General features: G+C 40.5%; 1 protein-coding gene across 1 annotated transcript in view; it reads right to left on the reverse strand.

Annotated features, from left to right (window-relative positions):
- The window catches only part of LOC123769025 (xanthine dehydrogenase/oxidase), a 170,241-nt gene that overhangs the window by 139,768 nt on the left and 6,063 nt on the right, over positions 1-24,410 (reverse strand). The window contains exon 2 of the mRNA XM_069309232.1: positions 15,766-15,829. Within this exon, the coding sequence (XP_069165333.1) occupies positions 15,766-15,811 (46 nt within the window). The 5' untranslated portion in view covers positions 15,812-15,829. The remainder of the gene's footprint in view (positions 1-15,765; positions 15,830-24,410) is intronic.

Here is a 24,410-nt window from a genome sequence, read left to right on the forward strand (position 1 = left end):
GGCCGCGGGGACACTAAAAAGCCCCGAAATCATCTCAAGATAACCTCAAGATAAGATAACCCAAGTTTAGATCAGTTTACTTTGTATGACTCGTGCAAGAGGGTCGAGAATCCTCATACTAGAGCGGTGGGAAACGGTTCCTGCTGTGTATGATTTGTGTAGCTAATTGATGTGACACTCTTAATTATACTAAAGGATTCACATGTGTTGTACTAGTTGTTAAGTTGTAAATAAACTTGTTAAACGTTACACCATTTTTCCGTCAGACCTGACTCTTGACAAATTACACTGAAACCTAATTTACACGACCCCAAGCTAGCATTCATCAACTTTCTAACAAATTAATGTGAACCTTAATCATTCGGTACATCTCGTGAACATAATGAATGACACGGCCAACGTGACTCACAGTCCTATCGGTATACCTCTGTCTTGAGTAGACCGCTCACTGAGGGGTCATAACTCGACAGAGAATACTTAGGCGACTGCTGCAAGCACAACAATCGGGTAAAACAAGTAAAATATCTCACCACAGAACTTTTACTATATTGTGGAGTAATGCTGTGAACAGCTTCGTTGACGATGCCTTTTACCGAAACTCTTGCCACTAGTACAGATGGCAACTGGAAATATATTTACACAAATGAACACTTGACCCACACTTATACAAGTGAACACATGACCCACACTTATACAAGTGAACACATGACCCACACTTATACAAGTGAGCACATGACCACACTTGTACAAGTGAACACTTGACCCACAATTGCACAAATGGATACATACTTGACACTTAAACAAATAGATACATGAACTACACTCACACAAGTGGATACATGACCTGCACTCACACAAATTGATACATGACCCACACTCACACAAATGGATACAATGCGGGTCATGTATCTCTGCAGTGGCAGGGATACTAGAGGAGATAGGAATGGAAGGGGCTGAACGAGACATAGAACAGTTTTTCCGGATTGGCCAGTACAACAGAGACAAAAAGAGATTGATCAAGGTAGTATTCAAGAGCGAGGACATCAAAGAGGACATACTAGTAGAGAAGAGCAAACTGAAAAATGCAAGGAATTACAGAGAAGTATACCTCCAGAGGGACATGACCAGGGATGAGATAATAAGGGCAGCAGATACAAGGAAAAGGCGCAGGGAGAGGAAATAGAGCCAGGGAACCCCAGCTTCCAACCCAGCAATCCTAGAGGGGAGTGAGGAACCTCAATCCAGCAATTCAGGAACCCCAGAAGGGAATGCAACACCCCAGCCCACCACCACCCTGTAGGGCTCCCGCCACAACCCCAGCACAAATTTTTCCCTGCCCCTGCACAATGTCCACCATATCACTGAAATCCTCCCTCCCCCCTTACCCTGAGTATCCTCTGCTTTCCCATCCCCTGGTCTTCTTCCTGCCCCAGGCAGGCCCAGGAAAGACCTAGGCCCTCCATCCCCCATTTCACCTCCCCCCAAACCCCTGTCAACTACACCACAGGAGGGCATACCCTCTCCTCAAGCAATCCCAGACCCCCAACCTCAAGCACTCCCTGCCTCTCACCACCAGGACTTCTTCCTGCCCCAAGCAGACCTGAGCAAGACCTAAGCCCTCCATCCCCCCATTCCACATCCCCCTGAACCCCTGGCAACTACCTCAAAGGAGGATGAGCCTACCCAAGTAGCAATAACCATGGAACACCTTCCTACACTTGTGGGGAGGGAGGGTGAAAATGAATATAGGAAAGTGAGCTTCAAGGTAATGTACTTAAACATTGGTGGGATTACCAATAAAGCAAGTGAACTGGCGAAAAGGGCTCAAGAAGAAAACCCAGATGTAATAGAACTCATGAAAACAAAATTGTCAGGAGTCATAACAGACGCTGTGTTTCCAAAAGATTACTATATAGTAAGGAAAGAAAGGGAAGAGGAGGTGGAAGAGTAGCCCTGCTAATAAGGAAGGACTGGAGTTTAGATTAGATGGAAATTCTGGGTGGTGACGAGTTCAGAGATTACATAACAGGAACTATAACAATGGGTGGACCTAAGATAATAGTGGCAATCATTTACAACCCTTCCCTAAATGACAGACGACCCAGACAGGAGTTTGATAGGAACAACATGGCAATCAATAATATAATAGAGAGAGCAGCTTCAGTTGTTGGAAATTTCCAACACTGATACATCTCTATTGTATCACAATACACTACTGTTGACATCGAGAGACAGGATTGCGTCAGATAATGTCTATCTAGACATATTTAATACCAATATGTTAGAGAATTGAATATGGTTCTCTTACTTTTATCAGTATTCTGTATAATAATTAATTACTGATATCATTACTCCTAATGATCCAATAACTGAGAGTTATTAACTAAGATTATCACTAAATAACAGTTTTATCTGTTATATACAAATGCCATGAATATATTTCCCATTTCTTGTTAATAAGGAAACGGTGCTTAATCAACATTATCTAGCGAGAATATAAACAATATAGTTCCCTACAATTGCAACCCTATTCTTTTAAAGCATTACTTCAGTATTTACACGGAAAGAATTCTCCGTGATTACTAAATTCTATTGTGAATGCGAGGAGGGGGTTGAGGGGGACGCTAGCGATGAGCCGCCATTCCTCGCGTGTCCGATTGGCAATTAGGAAGGGAAGTCGCATGGAGGTGGTGTGACTGAAGAGTTTTTCAACATTAATTACGTTGCAACTCCACCAATAGTCACCAATTACCTCTCCTCGTGTTCTATAGTGCCCTACCAGTCTATAGTGCCCTACCAGTTAATAACGCGTCAACAATTGAAGTCACGGGCCGTAATTACGCATACACAGCAGTGGACGCCTGGGACTGGCAGACGCGGTTTCGGAAGACTTTAGTGTTTGACACGCTCACGTTAAGTATACTATACTTGTTTGATGCGCATTCTAGATTGTGTATTTGTGGGTAGTCTGTTGTTACGTAACAAGAACAACAACTATACAGCGTTAGTTGATTTTCTTCATTTATTTCAATTTCAATGAATATTGAAATAATTCATAGCCTAATGAAATGCTACTTAATTTTCCCTGATTGCAGCTTGTAGACGAGGAGTTAACAAGTTGTTTCTCATCACTCACGATATTCTCCACTGGTTCCTTCTTTGTTGGGATCTTGTGATCAAGAGGACGCGTAACGAAACGGAATTACAGAAGTCGTCTTACAGCTAAGACACCCGTTTTCGTATAAATTTAGCTAAGATTAATGTTAGTTTCTATATAAATTCACATATAGAATATTTACAGAGAATAAGTTAATGCTAGAATTTATTTCTTAGTGATTAATGTGTTTTACTCCTATTGTTGCTCAACATTTCATAATCTCTCAATATATTCATTATTTGATATGTCATATCTTTGAATCTATATTTAGTTCAGATTTGCCATGTTACTAACTCAACAACGAACTAGTGACGAACCACACTGGTTCCAATATATATATGAACTTCAAGAAATACCCTCCCCCCCCAATGTTGATATTTGAGGCTTTGACTTTAATTAATCTTTGACTTTAATTAATACAGTCTATTCATTATCTTCAAGTGATTGTTAAGTTAATTATCGCACATACGAACTGGTTCTATAGAGTCAATTTAATAATCACCTTTATTCGTTTTCCCTCTTTTCTCAAAAGTGGGTGGTCCTTCGATTTATGTACCAACATAAATCCAATCCAGATACCTAACATTTTGGTCCTTTTCGAACCGAACACATACCAATTAACATAAAACTATATCGGACACATACCAATTAATCATAAAACTCTATATCGACCAACACAACATTTTGGTCTTATCGAACCGAACACATACCAATTAATAGCAGAATCAAGCTATTCTAATTAACCATAACTAATCACTGTGTGAAGTAATCTAGACTAACCACATTTTATTATTTGTGGCTACCGGCAGTGTACCACATAAGTTAGCCTAATTCACACCAATTTATTTGCTGTTTATACCTCATGTATAAAGTAGCACTATTGGGACACAGTCAATTACCCACAACACTCAGACCTATACTTCACACTGAGGTAAGAATCTTCAGGTCACCAGGAGCAACACCTCACAATTTCTATAATAACTCCACATTAACACCTGCGTTAGATTGGCCTCACCATCTAACCATTATTTATCTAGGTGGTAATGACATCCATCCTACTCGACACCCAGCTGAGGTAATTAATCACCTTAAAACAATAATTTCCTCATTTAAAGTTGTCGGCAGTTCAGTAGTGTTCACAGTAGTGGAACCTCGCCAACAAAGAAATAATAATAGTAGTTGGGGAGTGAGTCCAGAATATTACCAAAGGGCTGCCAAATATATACTTTCGGCTGAGGAAGAGAGTACGATTGGATGCTACTTACATTCAATTTACAGCCAGACCATACAGGCAACACCTGGCAAGAGATGGTGTACACCTGTCAGGTGAGTCTAGGTCACATGTAGTTGACAAGTTGGTCAGCACAATCAACCACCATAAAAGGCTGTGGCTAGCAAGCTAAAATCAACTGTATATATTTGTGTTTTCACCTGTGTGTGAAAGTGCACATTTATATAAATTATAAAATCTAAAAAAACAAAAACACAGCACAACTATATATTCACATTATTGCACCATAAATTAATTTATGCCAACCTTTATTAGGTAGGAATTTAGGCTGTGATTGTGCTGAGTTTTGCACAAATGCAGACTAAATAATTTAGTAGTTTCTTTAGTAGAAATCCTTTCAACTAGTCTTGAACTAGCCAGTAGTGCATACATTATTCATTCTTGTGCTGACCCTACCAAGGGTGGGATACAAACTTTATAGTAACTCTGATTAGAGTATATACATATTAATCATTTTGTGTATTCATTATTTGTGTGTATGAATTTTGAGTGCTGATGAATGATCACTATTACATCTAATGGTGATAATGAAGAGCTAGCCAGATGAAAGTCTAATGGTGATATTCAAGCACTGCTCAAAATCCTTAGCTACTTATTGTTAGGTAGGAACATTTAACCTCGAATGAGGAAGAGTGTAATTTAGCCAGACTGATTTAGGCTATATTCAATTTACTTGTCAACTAATGAGCAAGTACCCAAGCTACATTAGCAATACTTATTCAAGTCTTATGAAACTTGGACTTAAAGCCACCATGGCTACTCCTGAACAGTTAAGGAGAACCTATATTGGCCTTAACTGTCATTTAACCAGACTGATTAATAAGTCTGATATTTTGTCTAAAGCAACTCCCATTGATTACCATCAATTAGAAACATCATTGAGAGTAGCTGATCTCAAATTTGATCAGGTCAGATCTACTATCCAGTCTTATCTTAACATACTGGATGCAGCTGAAACTGATCCTGATGAAATAGATCAAACTCTAGCAGAAATTTCTCAGTATGAAGATGAGACTCAAGATAAACTTAATGTACTATCCAATATAGTAAATCAACATAAATCCAATGCAAATAATACTATGTCTCAATCCAGTATTCAATTACCTGAAGTTCGTCTGCCTACTTTAGACTTACCTACATTTGCAGGGCTGGATGAAGAAAATTGGGACACATTTTGGACTTCCTTTGAAGTTCATATACATAAAGAACCTTCTCTTGACAGAGTTTCTAAATTCCCTTACAGATTCAGATGTTTATTCAGGTAAGGTATATACATACAAGTGATGTTACATTAATGGATTGATATATAGATAGAGCTAGTACATACAATGCCTAAAGCCACTATTACGCAATGCGTTTCGGTTACCTAATCAGTCTTCTCACAGGGGATGCTAAAAAGGTCATAAATAATCTAGCTCTCACTGAGAGTAATTATGAGGACGCTATAAAACTACTAAAGTTGAATTATTGCAACAAGGAGTTGAGTATAGCTAACCTGTATTACCAGTTACTGGATCTGAATGCACCAAGTAACCGACCAGACTCACTTCAAAGCTTCAGGCTACAAGTAGAGTCTCTAGTGAAGGCCTTAGGTACTAAAGTTGATGTACCAGGCTCCGAATGGTCAATTAAGTTACTTTTACTGAGGAAATTACCTCAAAATATTTTAGCAGAAATCTGCTCACACTATAAAACCGAGTTTCTCACTCATGAGCAAATATTCGAGGGACTAAGAATAACGGTTAATAGGTTGAAAACTCATGATAAGATTAAACCTGAGTCTAAACAACCTAACATTAACAACTCGGTCAAACCCAAATCGACTTTGAACAAGTCCAATAAATTCAAACCTAGGACTGCTCCATCCACTGGGAAAATGAGTGGTAGCGTAGGTATTTATTCAGTATCTCCCTCTGACGTTACAACTGATGTGTCTACTGAGAAGACAAACTCAGCAAGAGAAAGTGTCTGCTCTGTGAACAAGTACATGTCACCTATAAGTGCAATGTTTATCCTAACTTTAATGCCAGGATTAAACGGCTACAAGAATTACACAGATGCACCAAGTGCATGGGTTCTCATGATCCCAGTAAATGTGTAATACATCTACGGTTGTGCAGTAGATGCAACAAAGGTGTGCATCATTATGCCTTATATAGAAAAACTTCTTCACAATCTGTGACACCTAAGGAGAATTCTATGAATTCTACCACAGTACAATATTGCAAGGTACACCAAGAAATCAATGTACTTGCTACTGAGTCAGGCAATAATACTACTCTGCCTACAGCTCAACTTAAACTAATTGATAGGAAGTCTAGAGTTAACACTAGAGGTCTCTTTGATCAAGGATCACAGAAAACTTTCATCACACAACAATTAGCTGACAAGTTGAAATTAAAACCTGCCAAAAGTGTGAAACTGAATATCTCTGCTTTTTTGACTAATAGTGGACCTCGTGAATACCAAGTAGTCAAGATGTTAGTGAGACTTGGATCTTCTACTAGTCCGATACTAGTGGTGGTAGTAGATAAACTTCCTTCAGACCTGCAGGTCACAGGACTAGCTCACACTGCGAGATATCTCAGATGTAACCGCATGAGGCTAGCTGATCACAAAATAAATTCTGATTGCCTCACAGACGTTGGTATCCAAATAGGCGCTGACTATTTTTACAGATTTATAACAGCATGCACCAGACAATACGGAATTAATTTGGTGTCATCTGCTGGAGGCAAATTGCTAACAGGGCCGGTGCTTTTCCAGCAAAAATCTGTCAACCAACAAACAAACTAACAATTCAATAGTGGCGTGACTAGGCTTGGAACAGTCACCCCTACATTTCAGAGAAATATCTGAAGATAATGAGTCTGATCCACCTGTATTTCGTCTGTGGGATTTAGACACTTTAGGTATTGTCCCTGATAACTAAGCCCTGATGATATGTGGACTTACCAGCAAGATCTGGATACAGTTGTCTATAAAGACAAACAATACTGGGTGAGACTGCCATGGAAGTTGAATCATCCACAACTTCCAGTTAATTATTACATGGCAGCCTCTCAATTAGTCTCAATTAATACGGCTGAAGAAACAGCCAGATAAATTGAACATGTATCATCAATTAATTCAACAACAACTCAACAGTAAATTTATCGAAGTTGTTGATGATGATGACCGAAAAACAGGTCACTATTTACCCCATCATGCTGTAGTGAAAGATTCATTGACAACACCATTACGTATCGTTTTCAACTGTAGTGCCAAAGTGAAGGCAAACAGCGTGTCCTTGAATGAATGTCTCCAAACAGGACCTAGCCTGACACAAAGGCTACATGACGTATTGTTACGATTCTGTACTGGTATTTTCGCTTATACTGCTGATATCAGTAAAGCTTTCCTTAGAGTAGGCTTACAAGAGGAGGATCATAATTACACCAAATTTCTCCGGATTAAGGACCCACTGGATCCTGACAGTAATGTCGTAACCTGCAGGTTTGCCTCTGTGCTATTAGGTGCGACTTCTTCCCCGTTTCTACTTCAAGCCACATTAGATACACATTTGAAGAAGTCAGACAGCCCTTATAAAACGGACATTAGTAACAACTTGTATGTAGACAATTTCCAGGGAACTACTGATGACAAATCCAAATTGGTAGAAATCTACCATGAGGCTAACCATGAATTACTAGGAACCAATATGCCACTACAATCACGGGCCTCAACCAACAACAAATCATTAAACCAGATAATCGAGAAAAAATTTCTGGGTTATCGGGTACCTAATCAATTAAAAGTTCTGGGCATGGAATGGAGTACAGTTACCGACGAGATGAATGTCAAGTCAGTACAAACCAATACTTCAACCCTTTCCATGAGAAAATTACTCTCCTATGTCAGTCAACCATTTGACCCTTTGGGCTTACTCAGTCCTATTTTAATAAAGGGCAAACTCCTCATGCAGGAATGTTGGCAAAAACATATGGGATGGGATGATCCGTTGCCAAATGAGTTGCAGGACAAATGGCAAATACTCACAACGGATTTTAATCAATTCCGTGTTTTGAAATTTCCTCATAATGCTTCAAGACAAAACTTACCCACAAATTTGCATGTCTTTTGCGATGCATCTGGCAAAGCGTATGGCGCTGCAGCGTACTTAGTCAATAATGAACAATAATTTTTACTCACATCCAAAGCAAGAGTTGCTCCCATCAAGAAGAGATCTTTACCTCAAATGGAGTTAACTGCATTGCTGGTGGGAGTAAGATTGGCTCATTGCCTGACCAAGACACTCAACAATATTCACTTTGGTGAAATCGAAGTGTGGTCAGACAATGAGGCAGTTTTACAATGGGTAAGAAATAATAACAATAAAACTCCCTACGTTAGCAATCGTGTTAGGGAAATCCATGAATTATCTGCAGGATGCAAATTCAGACACGACCCCACCAAGGACAATCCTGTAGATTACCTATCAAGAGGCTTAACATTAAAACAGCTAATCAAGTCTTCGATGTGGTTTAATGAACCTTCATGGCTTGTTAGTGGTCAGTGCCCCAAACAGAAACCACAAGACATAGTGACCAGTATCACTACTCCCATGAAAGACCCAGAACCTCATCGAACCTCAGCTATTATTCCTCACAAATATTCCAACTTGAGAAAGTTATTAAGAGTGACAGCACATATGTTTGAATTTCTTGCTAGGATAGGAATCAGGCATAATTTTCCCAATCCTATCCTCTACTAGATCAAACGTGCACAACAAGAGACGTGTGGAAGTGAATATGAAAATCTTCCAGATAAATTAACCAAGTCTCTAGGTATCTGGTATGATACCAACACTCATAATATAATATATTAACGTGTGGAGGACGTCTGCTACATGCAGAAATTGATTTGGATACAAAGAATCCGATCCTTCTACCACGTCACCACATTATTACGAAACTTCTAGTTTTACAACATCATCAATATAATACTTTACATGGTGGAGTGTTACACTCTCACCGACTTGAGACAGAAATATTGGCTTTCCCAAGGTCGTCAAACTGTCAAATCTCTCATTAAGTCCTGTGTGATCTGCAAAAGATACGACGCTCGAGTGTATCCTTACCCAGGCAACCCGTCCTCTTAAAAAGAACGTCACTTTTGGCTCGTATGAGCGATATGGCTAAATTTGGACGTAATTTGAAATGAAATCGACTCACAAAAGTGACGTTCTGTTCCGTTTTCTGTTTGAGTCGTCCTGCCTACGCGCAGAGGCTATAAGAGGACACTTTAAATTAACGTTTTTCATAACGTTTTGAAACTTTATAAGAATTTCCTGCCCACCTAACCTATCAGAGGACACTTAACTTACTGTTGTTGAAAAAAAAATTCCAAATTTGTTTTCATTTTTTTTTCATTTTCAAATTACGTCCAAATTCGGCCATACGGGCAAACGGCCAAAAGCGACGTTCTTTTTAAGAGGACAGGTTGACCCAGGACCTCCACCACTCCCTAAAGAGAGAGTAGTCCATCTTCGTCCTTTTTAGGCCACTGGTGTCGATTACACAGAGCCTTACTTCTCACTGGCGCTCCAGATAAGGTACCAGTGAAAGCTTATATTTGCCTCTTCACGTGTGCAACCACACAAGGCGTACACCTAGAAGTGACTTCTGACATGAGTGCAGAAGCCTTCATCCAAGCCTTTCGTAGATTTGCCGCTCGCAGATCTTGTCCCAAACTAACGATATCCGATAATGGTTCAAATTTTGTGGCAGGAGAAGTCTGCCTACGAGAGATATGGAATCATCCAGAAGTGTAGTCTGTCATGCAGAGACGACAATGCCACTGGAAATTTATAGCTCCCAGAGCCCCCTGGCAAGGTGGGTTCTACAAACGTATGATAGGGACTGTCAAGAAATGTTTAAGGAAGACCTTGCATCGACAGAAAATTAGTTTCCCTGAACTACAAACACTCGTCATAGAAATTGAGGCGCAGGTCAACAACCGCCCTTTATCTTACCTATCAGATGACTTCTCACAGAGAGAACCCCTGAGTCCCTCACATTTATTACATGGAGGCCTGCTGAGCCCTCTGATACCTTTGGCAGAAAAGGATCCACTTGACCCTTCCCATGTGACTAGGAGTGATTTAGTGGTAAGTTACCAACATCTCTCGAGAGTAATTGAAAGATGGAATGTGGTGTGGACTCAAGAGTACCTCACAGCTCTACGAGAGTACCACTATGGAGCTTCGAGCCCCTATAATAAGGTTCAACTCAAACCAGGAGATCTAGTGTTGATTGACAGTGATGGACCCAGGTCAGAATGGCCTGTAGACAAGATTGCTCTGTTCACCCAGATCACCAAGACATCCTGAGAGTAGTACGGGTTTTGTGCCGAGGCACTACTACTCTAAAAACATTAGAGAAGTTGGTACCTCTCGAATTAGCAGAACGAGAGTGTTCAACAGAACCAATTTCACCTACAGTTTCCGAGGACAACAATTCTGATCCACCGAGCACTCGCCCACTTAGAGCCGCTGCTCAACAATGCAAACGGAAACTACAAACCTATTATAGCTCTGATTGAGAGCAAATAAATTACCATCCAATTCAAGGTAATCATGATGATACCGTGTTGTGATGTCCAGTAACTAATCAGTTACAAGTCACAGTGACCCAGGATATTCACTTCTCTGTGGATTCTACGTCACCTTGAATTGTATGCTTCCATTATTAATTTGTTTGTGTAGGCTATAAACTACACCATTATTACATCTAGAGTACTGCAGAGTTTACAAAGCTTTAAGAGTTAGTAACCTAACCGTTACACGTCATAGTGACACCAGTCATTGAGTATATAGTAGGCTTTAGTTGTTATTAACTTTAGATGATTTATCATTCAATGTTCTACATTTAACTTTAATTCCTTTACAAGACTTAGAGTCTTATCTGTCCTTGACAAATATGGGACATCCATTATGTGCGTACTAACATACTAACATTAAATTAACTTCAGGATAGGTACGTCAGTACTCAACATTGAACTGCAACTCAAGTTTCCCCCCCCCCCCTGGAGTTATGTTGGAAATTTCCAACACTGATACATCTCTATTGTATCACAATACACTACTGTTGTATATTAACCACAATATCAATTAACCTTACTAACTGTAATACTAACATAAATAAATATTTCTGTATCTGCGCATTAATTGCTGAAATTCTCACGACATCGAGAGACAGGATTGCGTCAGATAATGTCTATCTAGACATTTATTACCAATATGTTAGAGAATTGAATATGGTTCTCTACTTTTATCAGTATTCTGTATAATAATTAATTACTGATATCATTACTCCTAATGATCCAATAACTGAGAATTATTAACTAAGATTATCACTAAATAACAGTTTTATCTGTTATATACAAATGCCATGGAAATATTTCCCATTTCTTGTTAATAAGGAAACGGTGCTTAATCAACACTATCTAGCGAGAATATAAACAATATAGTTCCCTACAATTGCAACCCTATTCTTTTAAAGCATTACTTCAGTATTTACACGGAAAAGAATTCTCCGTGATTACTAAATTCTATTGTGAATGCAAGGAGGGGGTTGAGGGGGACGCAAGCGACAAGCCGCCATTCCTCACGTGTCCGACTGACGATTAGGAAGGGAAGTCGCGTGGAGGTGGTGTGACTGAACAGTTTTTCAACACTAATTATGTTGCAACTCCACCAATAGTCACCAATTACCTCTCCACGTGTTCTACAGTGCCTACCAGTTAATAACGCATCAACAATTGAAGTCACGGGCCGTAATTACGCGTACAGAGCAGTGGACGCCTGGGACTGGCAGACGCGGTTTCGGAAGACTTTAGTGTTTGACACGCTCACGTTAAGTATACTATACTTGTTTGATGCATCATTCTAGATTGTGTATTTGTGGGTAGTCTGTTGTTATGTAGCAAGAACAACAACTATACAGCGTTAGTTGATTTTCTTCATTTATTTCAATTTCAATGAATACTGAAATAATTCATAGCCTAATATAATGCTACATAATTTTTCCTGATTGCAGCTTGTAGACGAGGAGTTAACAAGTTGTTTCTCATCACTCACGATATTCTCCACTGGTTCCCTCTTTGTTGGGATCTTGTGATCACGAGGACGCGTAACGAAACGAAATTACAGAAGTCGTCTTACGGCTAAGACACCCGTTTTCATATAAATTTAGCTAAGATTATTATTAGTTTCTATATAAATTCACATATGGAATATTTACAGTTAATGCCAGAATTTATTCAACCAGGAATGTAAGGTAGCAAAGAGACTGAGTAAAAGAACATGGAGAAACTACAGAAATAACTGAACACCGGAGAGCAGGGAGAGATACTCGAGGGCCAGAAATGAGTACCTCAGAGTGAGAAGGGAAGCAGAGAGACAGTATGAAAATGACTTCGTGAATAAAGCCAAGACCCAACCAAAGCTGCTCCACAGCCATATTAGGAGGTAAACAGCAGTGAAGGAACAAGTGATGAAACTGAGAAAAGGGGAGAACAGATACACAGAGAATGGCAAGAAGGTGTGTGAAGAACTCAATAAGAGATTCCAGTAGGTCTTCACAATAGAACAAGGAGAAGCCCCTGCACTAAATGAGGAGGCAAACTAAGCAACCTTGGAGGAATTTGACCTCCCAAGTGATGAGGTCAAAAAGTGTCTGTTGGAGCAGGATGTGACAACGGCTGTTGGGCCTGACAGAATCTCACCATGGGTTCTAAAGGAAGGTGCAGAAGCATTAAGTTTGCCACTCTCTATGGTGTATAACAGGTTACTGGAAGCAGGAAACCTACCAGAAAGTTGGAAGACAGCTAACGTAGTCCCAATATACAAGAAGGGTGACAGGCAGGAGGCAATGAACTACAGGCCAGTTTCCCTAACTTGTTTACCATGCAAGGTGATGGAGAAGATCGTGAGGAAAAGGCTCGTAGAGCATTTGGAGGGAAGTAGCGTTGTAACACACCACCCACATGGGTTCAGAGATAGTTTATCTTGCCTCACAGGTTAAATGGAATTCTATGACCAGGCAACAAAAATTAGGCAGGAAAGAGAAAGGAGGGCAGATTGCATATGCCTGGACTGCAAGAAAGCTTTTGACACAGTACCCCATAAAAGGCTGTTAAAAAAATTGGAGCAACAGGTAGGGGTAAAAGGGAAGGTGCTCCAGTGGATAAGGGAGTACTTAAGCAACAGGAAACAGCGAGTAACGGTGAGGGGGTTAGACATCAGAGTGGCGAGATGTCACCAGCGGAGTCCCACAGGGCTCAGTACTTGGACCCATCCTGTTTCTTATATATGTAAACAATCTTCCAGAGGGTATACTCATTCCTTTCAATGTTTGTTGATGATGCAAAAATTATGAGACGAATCAAGACAGATGAAGACAGACAGAGACTACAGGATGACCTGGACAAACTGGAGGAATGGTCTAGAAAATGGCTGCTAAATTTCAACTGAGGAAAGTGTATAGTGATAAAATTAGGCGAAGGGAGCAGGAGGCTGCACACAATGTACCATCTGGGAGGTGAAATCCTGCAATAGTCAAATAGAGAGAAAGATCTGGGGGTTGAAATCACACCGAACCTGTCCCCAGAGGTCCACATCAAAAGGATATCATCAGCGGCATATGCTAGGTTGGCCTACATAAGAACTGCCTTTAGAAACTTGTGTAAGGAATCGTTCAGGACCCTGTATACCACTTATGTCAGACCAATCCTGGAATATGCAGCTCCAGCCTGGAGTCCATACCTAGTTAAACACAGAACAAAGTCAGAGAAGATTCAGCGGTAGGCCACCAGGCTTGTCCCGGAACTGAGAGGAATGAGCTACGATGAAAAGCTAAAGGAGCTGAACCTCACGTTCCTGGAAAACAGAAGAGTAAGGGGTGACATGATAACCACCTACAAAATTCTCAGGGGAATTGACTGGGTGGACAAAGACAAACTCTTCAGCACGGGTGGGACACGAACAAGGGGACACAGGTGGAAACTTAGTACCCAGATGAGCCACAGAGACGTTAGAAAGATTTTTTTTAAGTGTCAGAGTAGTTAATAAATGGAATGCACTAGGAAATGATGTGGTAGAGGCTGGCTCCATACACAGATTCATATATAGGTATGATAGAGCCCAGTAGGCTCAGAAATCTGTTCACCAGTTGATTGACGGTTGAGAGGCGGGACCAAAGAGACATAGCTCAACCCCCGCAAGGTTGAGTACATCTAGGTGAGTACAACTAGGTGAATACATAACTCACGCTCACACAAATGGATACATGATCCACACACAAATGGACACATGACCCACACACAAATGGATACATGGCCCACACTCACACAAATGGATACATGACCCCTCACACAAATGTATACATGACCCACACACAAATGTATACATGACCCACACACAAATGGATACATGACCCACACTCACACAAATGGATACATGACCCACACTCACACAAATTGATACATGACCCACACACAAATGGATACATGGCCCACACTCACACAAATGGAGAAATGACCCACACACAAATGGATACATGACCCACACTCACACAAATGGATACATGACCCACACTCACACAAATGGATACATGACCCACACTCACACAAATGAAGACATGACCCACACACAAATGGATACATGGCCCACACTCACACAAATGGAGAAATGACCCACAAACAATGGGTACATGACCCACACTCATACAAATGGATACATGACCCACACTCACACAAATGGATACATGACCCACACTCACACAAATGGATACATGACCCACACTCACACAAATGGATACATGACCCACACTCACACAAATGGATACATGACCCACACTCACACAAATGGATACATGACCCACACTCACACAAATGGATACATGACCCACACTCACACAAATGGATACATGACCCACACTCACACAAATGGATACATGACCCACACTCACACAAACAAGATTTACTGTAATACAGTAAAGGTATATTCTTCCCTTGTCTTAGGCGTGTGAGACATGTTAGTACCGAGAGTCCACTCATGACCCTCCAGGGTCGCTGGAGGGACGGCTTCACACCTTGCAACATGTCAACAAATATACTATTCTAACTTAACTAAAGACATTAATAAAACCAACAGCAACAGCAATAATATAATAATAATAGTGATAATAATAAAAATAAAAATAATAATAATAATAATAATAATAATAATAATAATAATAATAATAATAATAATAACAATGTGAATAGTGGCATTTACCTTCATATTGTTGGCCGTTAATGGTTATTGTCAGTGGATCTGCCATGTTGGTGTGGGCAGGTATCTGTAATACATAATAAGATAAGAATTAAGGAAACTGCAGAAGGCCTATAGGCTCAGGCACCGAAGCTAGTATTTATATCCACCAAAGTTTATTCACATATGTCTAACCTACGCTTGAAACAGTTCAGCTGTCCCACGCCTAAAATGTTTCCCAGTGATTGGGTCCACATATCCACAATCCAGTTCCCAACCAACCCAATATTTACCCAGGTCTTTCCTATATCTAAGCTTATATAACTTATATTCATTGTTTCGTGTTTTATTTGTGTTGATGTTTTATAACCTTATTAATATTTCCACTTGTTTTGCCCATTCATCTACTTATACACTTCAGTCATGTCATCACTATCTCTTGGCCTTGCTAAATAATGTAAATTAAGCTTTCTCAATATCTTCTCATATGGAATATTTCTAATTAGCGGGATTTTAATTATTAGAATAATTATTCTAATTAAATTTAATTTATGTCCATTCATCAGTATGGTGACCAAAATTAAGCTGCATGATCTAAATGGAGCATAATAAACTTTCCATCCTCTCAAAAAGTATATCTCATTTTGATGTATAAATCCCCTAAAGCCAATTCCATTCATCTGGGCTCTAGGAGACTCGAACCGTGGACCCCACACATGTGAGGCTGAAACTCTATCGACTGAGCTATTGAGTGGTCTTAATAAGGAAAGATTCCTTACAGCCGTCCTTTATATACCGTGGGCGTGGATCACTAATTACAGCCGTCCTTTATATACCGTGGGCGTGGAGCACTAATTCCTCTGAGCCTCAGTATGCTGCTCCTGGAATCTTTCCCTAATAAGACCACTCAGTAGCTTGGTCGCTAGAGCTTCGGCCTCACAAGCGTGGGGTCCACGCTTCATGTCTCCAAGAGCCCAGGTGAATGGAATGTTTATTTCCCCTAGAGCCAAAAACTGATTTGTTATAAATGGTAGCGGCTCAAAAAATTGACGTGATGTCCCGTTTATTTTCCATGGTCCTCCGTCAGGTCAGGTTCGGGCAATTCAGTACATCAGTTTAGTGACGTTGGGAACTATCAAAAGGATTAGCTGTAACAAGAGCAAGATGCAACTGAAGAATAACGTTGCTTTATTGCCATTGCATCTGGGAATAAATCTCAGTATTGAATTTGACTGATTCAAAACATTTCTGCACTGCTTTTTGGGCTTTAAACTCCTACTAATCATGACCTTCAGATCTTTTTCACATTCAGACTTAACAATATCAGCTCAATCCAGCCGATTCCACCAAGGAGATGTCCCGAGCCCCAACTATTAAACATTTCCATGAATGTCATCCATAATACTTTTTTTACCAGAAGAAGTACAAGTATGATATACAGATGTCGTCATGGCAGAAAGCCCTTATAAAGATGTGGTCCATTTAACTCTCTGATAGAAAATACACTGAGCTTGGCTTAATTATCTCTACAAATATGACAAAGGCCTATACTTCCATGACAAGCGGTGAGAAAATGAAGTCCTGCAAATTCATGGTGAAGCTCTAGAGTAAGTTGACCACATTAACCAAGCCGGTAGCTGTTTGCACTAGTGAAGAAAATAAAGAAGAGCTTGATCAACTCTTAGCAACATGCAACAGTTGTCTCGAAGCCCAGAGAGATATTTCCTGGATAGTTATGGGGATAGCATTGCCGTACTTATATTGATGTGCACAACAATGTCCTCTCCGTCATAACCAATGTCCCACTACTCTTATGCATATTCTTAAACTACATGGAAAGCTTGACATCGTTTAAAACGACTTTATAACAATAATTTTTGAAACAACAAAATCTGCCAAAAGATTGAATCTACAAGAAATAGAATTTTCTAGGACGAAAGGCAGGATCAAGGACCCATATGCTGAGTTTGCTATTAAGAATGTGACAGATCCTCATTATATTGACACTGCCAAGAAAACGCAGAGTTCTGAATAGATTATAAGAGAAAAAAGAAACAGAGTTGATGCTTGTAAGAGTGGCTGTTCCCTGGGAAGATGAACAATGCACAATTAACAATAACTGAGATGACAAGGAAAACGTCCAGCATGTTAACCCCGAGAAATGAGACATGCATCGAGGAAATTAATTGAAACAGAAATTGTACTATAGCGAGTCCCCCACTCAGGGCAGGGCTGAGAACCCCACACGCACTAAACACGTGTGGAAAATTCCACCCCATCATATTAATATTATTATCTAAGGAGTGTAATATTTCCATATCATATCCATATTTTACATCAGAATCATATCTTTACTGATGATTTAAGAATCATCAGTATCTTCATCAGCATCCTACATGACCATTTGGTCAAGTACACGATTGGGCATAATGTCTTCGTGATTGTACATGTAATTTAAAAAATCTAGAAGCTTCCAGATAATCCAAAATATTCTATGAACAAAATTATTGCTTCCAGTGACGTATTTTCAAAATCCTTAATAAAGGACAAATTCTACTATTAAGTACTGCCAATAATCTTCAAATGCACTAGGTGTTTATCTTGTGACATAACTTTATCACAATAATCAGTCTATATAATGAAAATTTTCAATTTATAATCATTGCCGGCACCTTGACAGGAGTGGAGGGGGGCGCCGCCGGTGGGCAGAAGCATCCAGTACCGGAGCTCCTGGTGTTTACGTCGGAACGGTGTGCACGTGTGAGGTGCTGGAGACATTTTGCAACAAGATATTTACGTATAAACTAATTGTAATCCTCAGTGGTGACTTCCTGGATATTAGGGAGTTCCTGAACCTTATATAGGGAGGAATTCCTAATACATTTATCCACAGTAAGAGTGTGGAGGTCCACTCCAGCAGGTGAGGCCGCCACCACCACCTCATCCACCAAGATAGACGCAACAGCGTGTACACTGTATCCTAGCAAGGTACTAGAATCCTTAACAGCAACGCTGTGACATCAAAATCAACAACATCAAGCTGCCATATCTATCAAAATAGACAGCCTGGTCTCAACAAGAGAGATATCATCTGGCAACTCTCAGAAAGGCTCCAGTTCTCAATTTTGGATAAGTATTAAGTGTTATTTGTAATGTATTGATTGTCTAATTGCATGTTTTATAACTTTAATAAGTCCATATATAAAATGAGAGTCGTTAGGCAGCGAGGCAACGCCTCATCAATCAATAAGTTTTGACTTGACCTATTCAGTGACGGATTCTTTAGCAGCATTACAACTATCTACCAGTACATTAAAAAACATTGAAGGAGGAATAACATTTTGTGATTCTAAATCTGCTTTTCAGGCAATCGAAAACTTCTCCTGGAAGATCGACAGCAAGAGCCTCATACTACCAATTATAAATGATCTAATTGCTGCACAGAGTAAAGGTTCTCGAATCTCTTTTATATGGATACCTTCACACATAAATATAACCCATCATAATGAGACAGACATTGCAGCCAAGTTATCGTGCAACAAAGATGAAGTTGAATTAGATCTAGGTATCCCCATCTCTACTGTCAAAACTATATTGGTCCAAACACTCAGGTCTGACAGGAAAGAAATTACTGACTCCCAACGACCTGAAAGTACTAGTATTAAAAGCTTTGATTTGTTCAGATCTGAAACCTATATCTATTGGCAGCACAAAACGTTCACCAGACTGTGCGAAACAGTGGTTGCAAGGATCAGGTTGGGTTACCGTTTCCTATGGCAGGTGGCTACAGGTGACGGATCTCCCAATCCTGGGCACTCCAGGTGCAAACTCTGTGAGCAGGAACTGCGGCATGATTTCCCACACTACATCACCGAATGCCCAGTTATTAGACCTTTCAGACTAGTTAGCATGAGGTACCTGGAGCTTTGCAATTACGTTATTCACTCTCGTATACTTGAGGATATCCTCATATTGCATCCAAAATTTGCAGTGCAGGCTACTAAACATATGGCCCGAATGACTAACCATCCTGCGAGATGGGGGACTTATATTACCTCTGCTACCTTTTTCACTCTTGTGTTGATGATATCTTCAAAATGCATCCGGAGTCTGCCAGTGCAGACTGCCTATCACAGGCCTCTGTATGACTAATTATCCTGTGTGATGGGGATATTTTAGCATCATGTAGTTGAATTTTTTGATACACTGTACTCCACTTCATATAGTCTAGGGTAACTGCACAGATGCAGATGTACCTCATGTATTAATTAAAAAAAAAATAATATTGAAGAATCCTTCATATAAATCTGATCTATATTTGAGTATATATAGTCATCATGTGCATATAATATTTTCTTTGCATATTTACATGTACATTATTCTTGTGTAATTGTAACTTGTTGTGTGTACTATTACATTCTGATTATTGGCTGCTATAATATTGTCAGAGCTGGGCTAGACAGCGTATATTGTTCATATCCCTGGTCATGAACCGTACCAGTGTTTACAGTTATAGAACTGTGTTTATCAATTTATCCTTGAAAAAATATACAAGTTTAATGTGTTGAAATACCCGCAGGTATATTGTGGTTCGTCTATCAATTACCTAGATCAGCCTTAAGGACCCTACCTGCTACAGCCCATTACCAGTATCAAGGACACAGAGGATTAATTGGACTTACAATCTAAACATAGGACATTTGCCCTTTGCTAAGAATTAGCTTTCATATTTTAGTATTCAAATGTAATATGTTCAGTACTTAATTTTTTTCAAGTCCTAAGTATTTCCTCTTTATCAATATAATCAAGGTATTTTTCCCACATTTATGGTCCTTCTTGTAACCGAATATTACAGTAGCAAAATACATAAGAAACTTATATTTTCCATTGGAGTAATTATATATAATTTAGCCTATTCTTCTAGCTGTGAAGAAATATAGCAGTGGTCAGCACTGACTCAAGAGCTGCAGGAAACACAAGAGGAGTCATGGTCAGTACTGCTTCAAGAGCTGCAGGAAACACAAGAGGAGCCCTGGTCAGCACTGACTCAAGAGCTGCAGGAAGAACAAGAGAAGTCTTGTCAACCAAGGGCGGAGGTAGACGGCCTAATGATAAGGGATCTCAAACTTTTGAGGTATTGGCGTTTGCTCATGCCTCATAGTTATTATATGGTCTCTAGAGTCGGGTAAGAGCTGCTTACTATACTTAACGTGTTAGCTCAGTAGTCCTTTCCACCGAAGGCCCATCTAGACTCTCAGTTTAAAGTTTACGGATGTACTAGATCTGTTATGCAAAATCTCACACTAAGTCTAATACACGCATAGAACCCTCCCCTCCCCCCTACGCCGAACCCTCCCAGCTCCCACTCAAATGTTCAGACAACTCTCCCTCTCCACTCACCCCACTCCCACCCTGCAACCCCTCCCCTACTCCTGTCCCCCCTCCCCCCATTTCCCCCACTGTCCTCCCTTTCCCTTCATCCCATAACCTCCCTATTCCCCTCCCTTCAATTGACCCCCCCCCCCACCCTTCACTCTAGTATCCTCTGAGACCCCGTTATCCACCCCACAAATCCTCACACCCAAGGAACCGCTTCCCCCATCAGCAGAATGCTCACCAAGAAGGCGATATGAGAAGGGACAGAAGAAAGTGAGTCTCAAGGCAATGTACACTAACATAGATGGGATTACAAATAAAACAAATGAACTTGGAAAAATGGGTACTTGAAGAAAACCCAGACATAAGAGCACTCACAGAAACAAAGCTAACGAAAACCATAACAAACGCAGTGTTCCCACAGGACTACTGTGTTGTGAGGAAAGAGAGAGAAGGAAGAGGAGGTGGTGGTGTAGCTCTACTGGTAAGAAAAGGCTGGAGTTTTGTGGAGATGGTTGTTTAGGGCTGTGAAGGTTTCAGTGACTACGAAACAGGTACCATAGCAACTAGAGGACAAAAAATTATAGTTGCAGTCATATATAACCCACCACCAAATGACAGAAGACCCATACAGGAATATGATAGAAACAACATGGCCACAATTAACATATTAGAGAGAGCAGCTTCTCTCACTAGCAGGAAGGAATCTGGACTACTAATCATGGGGGACTTCAACCACGGGAAGGAAGATTGGAAGAACAGAGACCCACATGGAGGACCAGATACATGGAGGGCTAAGCTGCTGGACGGCAACAAAAAACTTTCTAAGTCAACACATCAAGGGGCCGACATTAATGAGAGGGGAAGATGAATCAGCTATGCTTGATCTGATATTTATCCTAAATAAATGGGACATAAGGGAAGTTCAGTTGGAAGCACCCTTGGGAATGAGTGATCACAGTGTATTGATCATTGAGTACGTGGTAGAGTTAGGATTTATCTCCCCCCAAAAAAGAGGAGAAACAAAAGGAAACAAAGGCTGGCATACGGAAAGGGGAATTATGAGGGCATGAGAAGTTTCCTAAGGGATATGCCATAGAACACAGACCTTAGAGCTAAATCTGTACAAGACATGCTGGACTATGTCACCCAAAAGTGTCAGGAGGCAATAAACAGGTTTATCCCGGCCCAAAAGGTAAAATCCGAGGAGCAAAAGAAGAATGTATGGTTTAACAGGGCATGCATGGAAGAAAAGGAACTGAACAAAAGGGCGTGGAGGAACTTCCGAAATAACAGAACACCAGAAAGCAGAGAGAGATACCAGAGAACCAGGAATGAGTATGGTAGTGTGAGAAGCAGAGAAAGATTATGAAAATGATATAGCAAACAAAGCCTATGACCGAATCTAAGCTACTCCACAGTCACATCAGGAGGAAAACAACAGTGAAAGAACAGGTAATAAAACTTAGAACAGGTGAGGACAGGTATACAGAGAATAACAAAGAGATGTGTGAAGAACTAAACAAGAGGTTCCAGGAGGTCTTCACAACAGAACAAGGTGAGGTCACTGCACTAGGAGAGGGGGCAGTAAACTAGGCGGCCTTGGAAGGGTTCGAAATTACGAGAGATGAGGTCAAGAGACACCTGTTTGATCTGGATGTAAGAAAGGCAGTTGGTCCAGACAGGATCTCACCATGGGTATTGAAAGAGTGTGCAGAGGCACTGCTTGCTACTCTCCATAGTGTATAGTAGGTCACTGGAAACGGGAGATCTACCAGAAATATGGAAGATGGCTAATGTGGTCCCAATATACAAAAAGGGTGACAGACAAGAGGCACTGAACTACATGTGATTGTCCTGAACTTGTATACCATTCTAGGTGATGGGGAAGGTCGTGAGATAAAATCTAGTAACATATCTTGAGAGAAGGAACTTCGTGACAAATCGCCAACATGGGTTCAGGGAGGGTAAATCTTGCCCTACCGGCTTAATAGAATTCTTCGACATGGTGATAAAGATTAAGCAAGAAAGAGAAGGCTGGGCGGACTGTATTTTTTAGACTGTCGGAACGCCTTTAACACATTCCCCCATAAGAGGCTGGTACAAAAGCTGGAGAGACAGGCAGGAGTAACTGGTAAGGTGCTCCAGTTGGTAAGGGAATACCTAAGCAATAGGCAGCAGAGAGTTACAGTGAGGCGTGAGACCTCAGATTGGCATGAAGTCACCAGTGGAGTCCCACAGGGCTCTGTACTCGGTCCTATCGTGTTTTTGATATATGTAAACGATCTCCCGGAGGGTGTAGACTCATTCCTCTCAACGTTTGCTGACGACGCCAAAATTATGAGAACGATTAAGACAGAGGAGGACTGCTTGAGGCTTCAAGAAGACCTAGACAAACTGAAGGAATGGTCGAACAAATGGTTGTTAGAATTTTACTCAAGGAAATGTAATGTAATGAAGATAGGTGTAGGGAGCAGGAAGCCAAATACAAGGTATCATTTGGGAGACGAAATTCTTCAAGAGTCAGAGTGAGAGAGAAAGACTTGGGAGTTGATATCACGCCAGACCTGTCCCCTGAAGCCCATATCAAGAGGATAATATTAGCAGCATATACCAGGTTGGCCAACATACGAACGGCCTTTCGAAACTTGTGTAAAGAATCATACAGAACTCTGTATACCACATATGTCAGACCAATCCTTGAATATGCAGCCCCTGCATGGAGTCAATATCTAGTCAAGCATATGACTAAACTGGGAAAGGTTCAAAGGTTTACCACCAGACTGGTACCTGAGCTGAGAGGTATGACCTACGAGGGGAGACTGCAGGAGTTAAACCTCACGTCGCTGGAAGACAGAAGAGTTAGGGGGACATGATTACCACGTACAAGATTCTCAGATGAATTGATAGGGTAGATAAAGACAGGCTATTTAACACAAGGGACACACGCACTAGGGGACACAGGTAATAAACATGGGTAAGGGTAATAAATATTACCTGTTGATCCTGGATTTATATAAAAAAAAAAATATGGATGTTCACGTGTGTAATTGCACGGCATCATCTGTAACATGTGACTTGGTCAGGAAAACATTTTGTAATTTTGGATTGCCAAACATGGTGGTGTTAGATAATGCTCCTTATTTTGTGTCTGGTGAAATGAAGGAAATCTGAAGGAAGAATGGTATAAAACATATAACATCTGCCTCTTATAATCCTTCTTCACTTGGTCTGGCTGAGAGAACAGTAATCCTTAAAAGAAGGGTTACAACGGTTTATGGAGGGTAATATTG

This window comes from Procambarus clarkii, chromosome 64, assembly GCF_040958095.1.
Source record: "Procambarus clarkii isolate CNS0578487 chromosome 64, FALCON_Pclarkii_2.0, whole genome shotgun sequence".
NCBI lineage: Eukaryota > Metazoa > Arthropoda > Malacostraca > Decapoda > Cambaridae > Procambarus > Procambarus clarkii.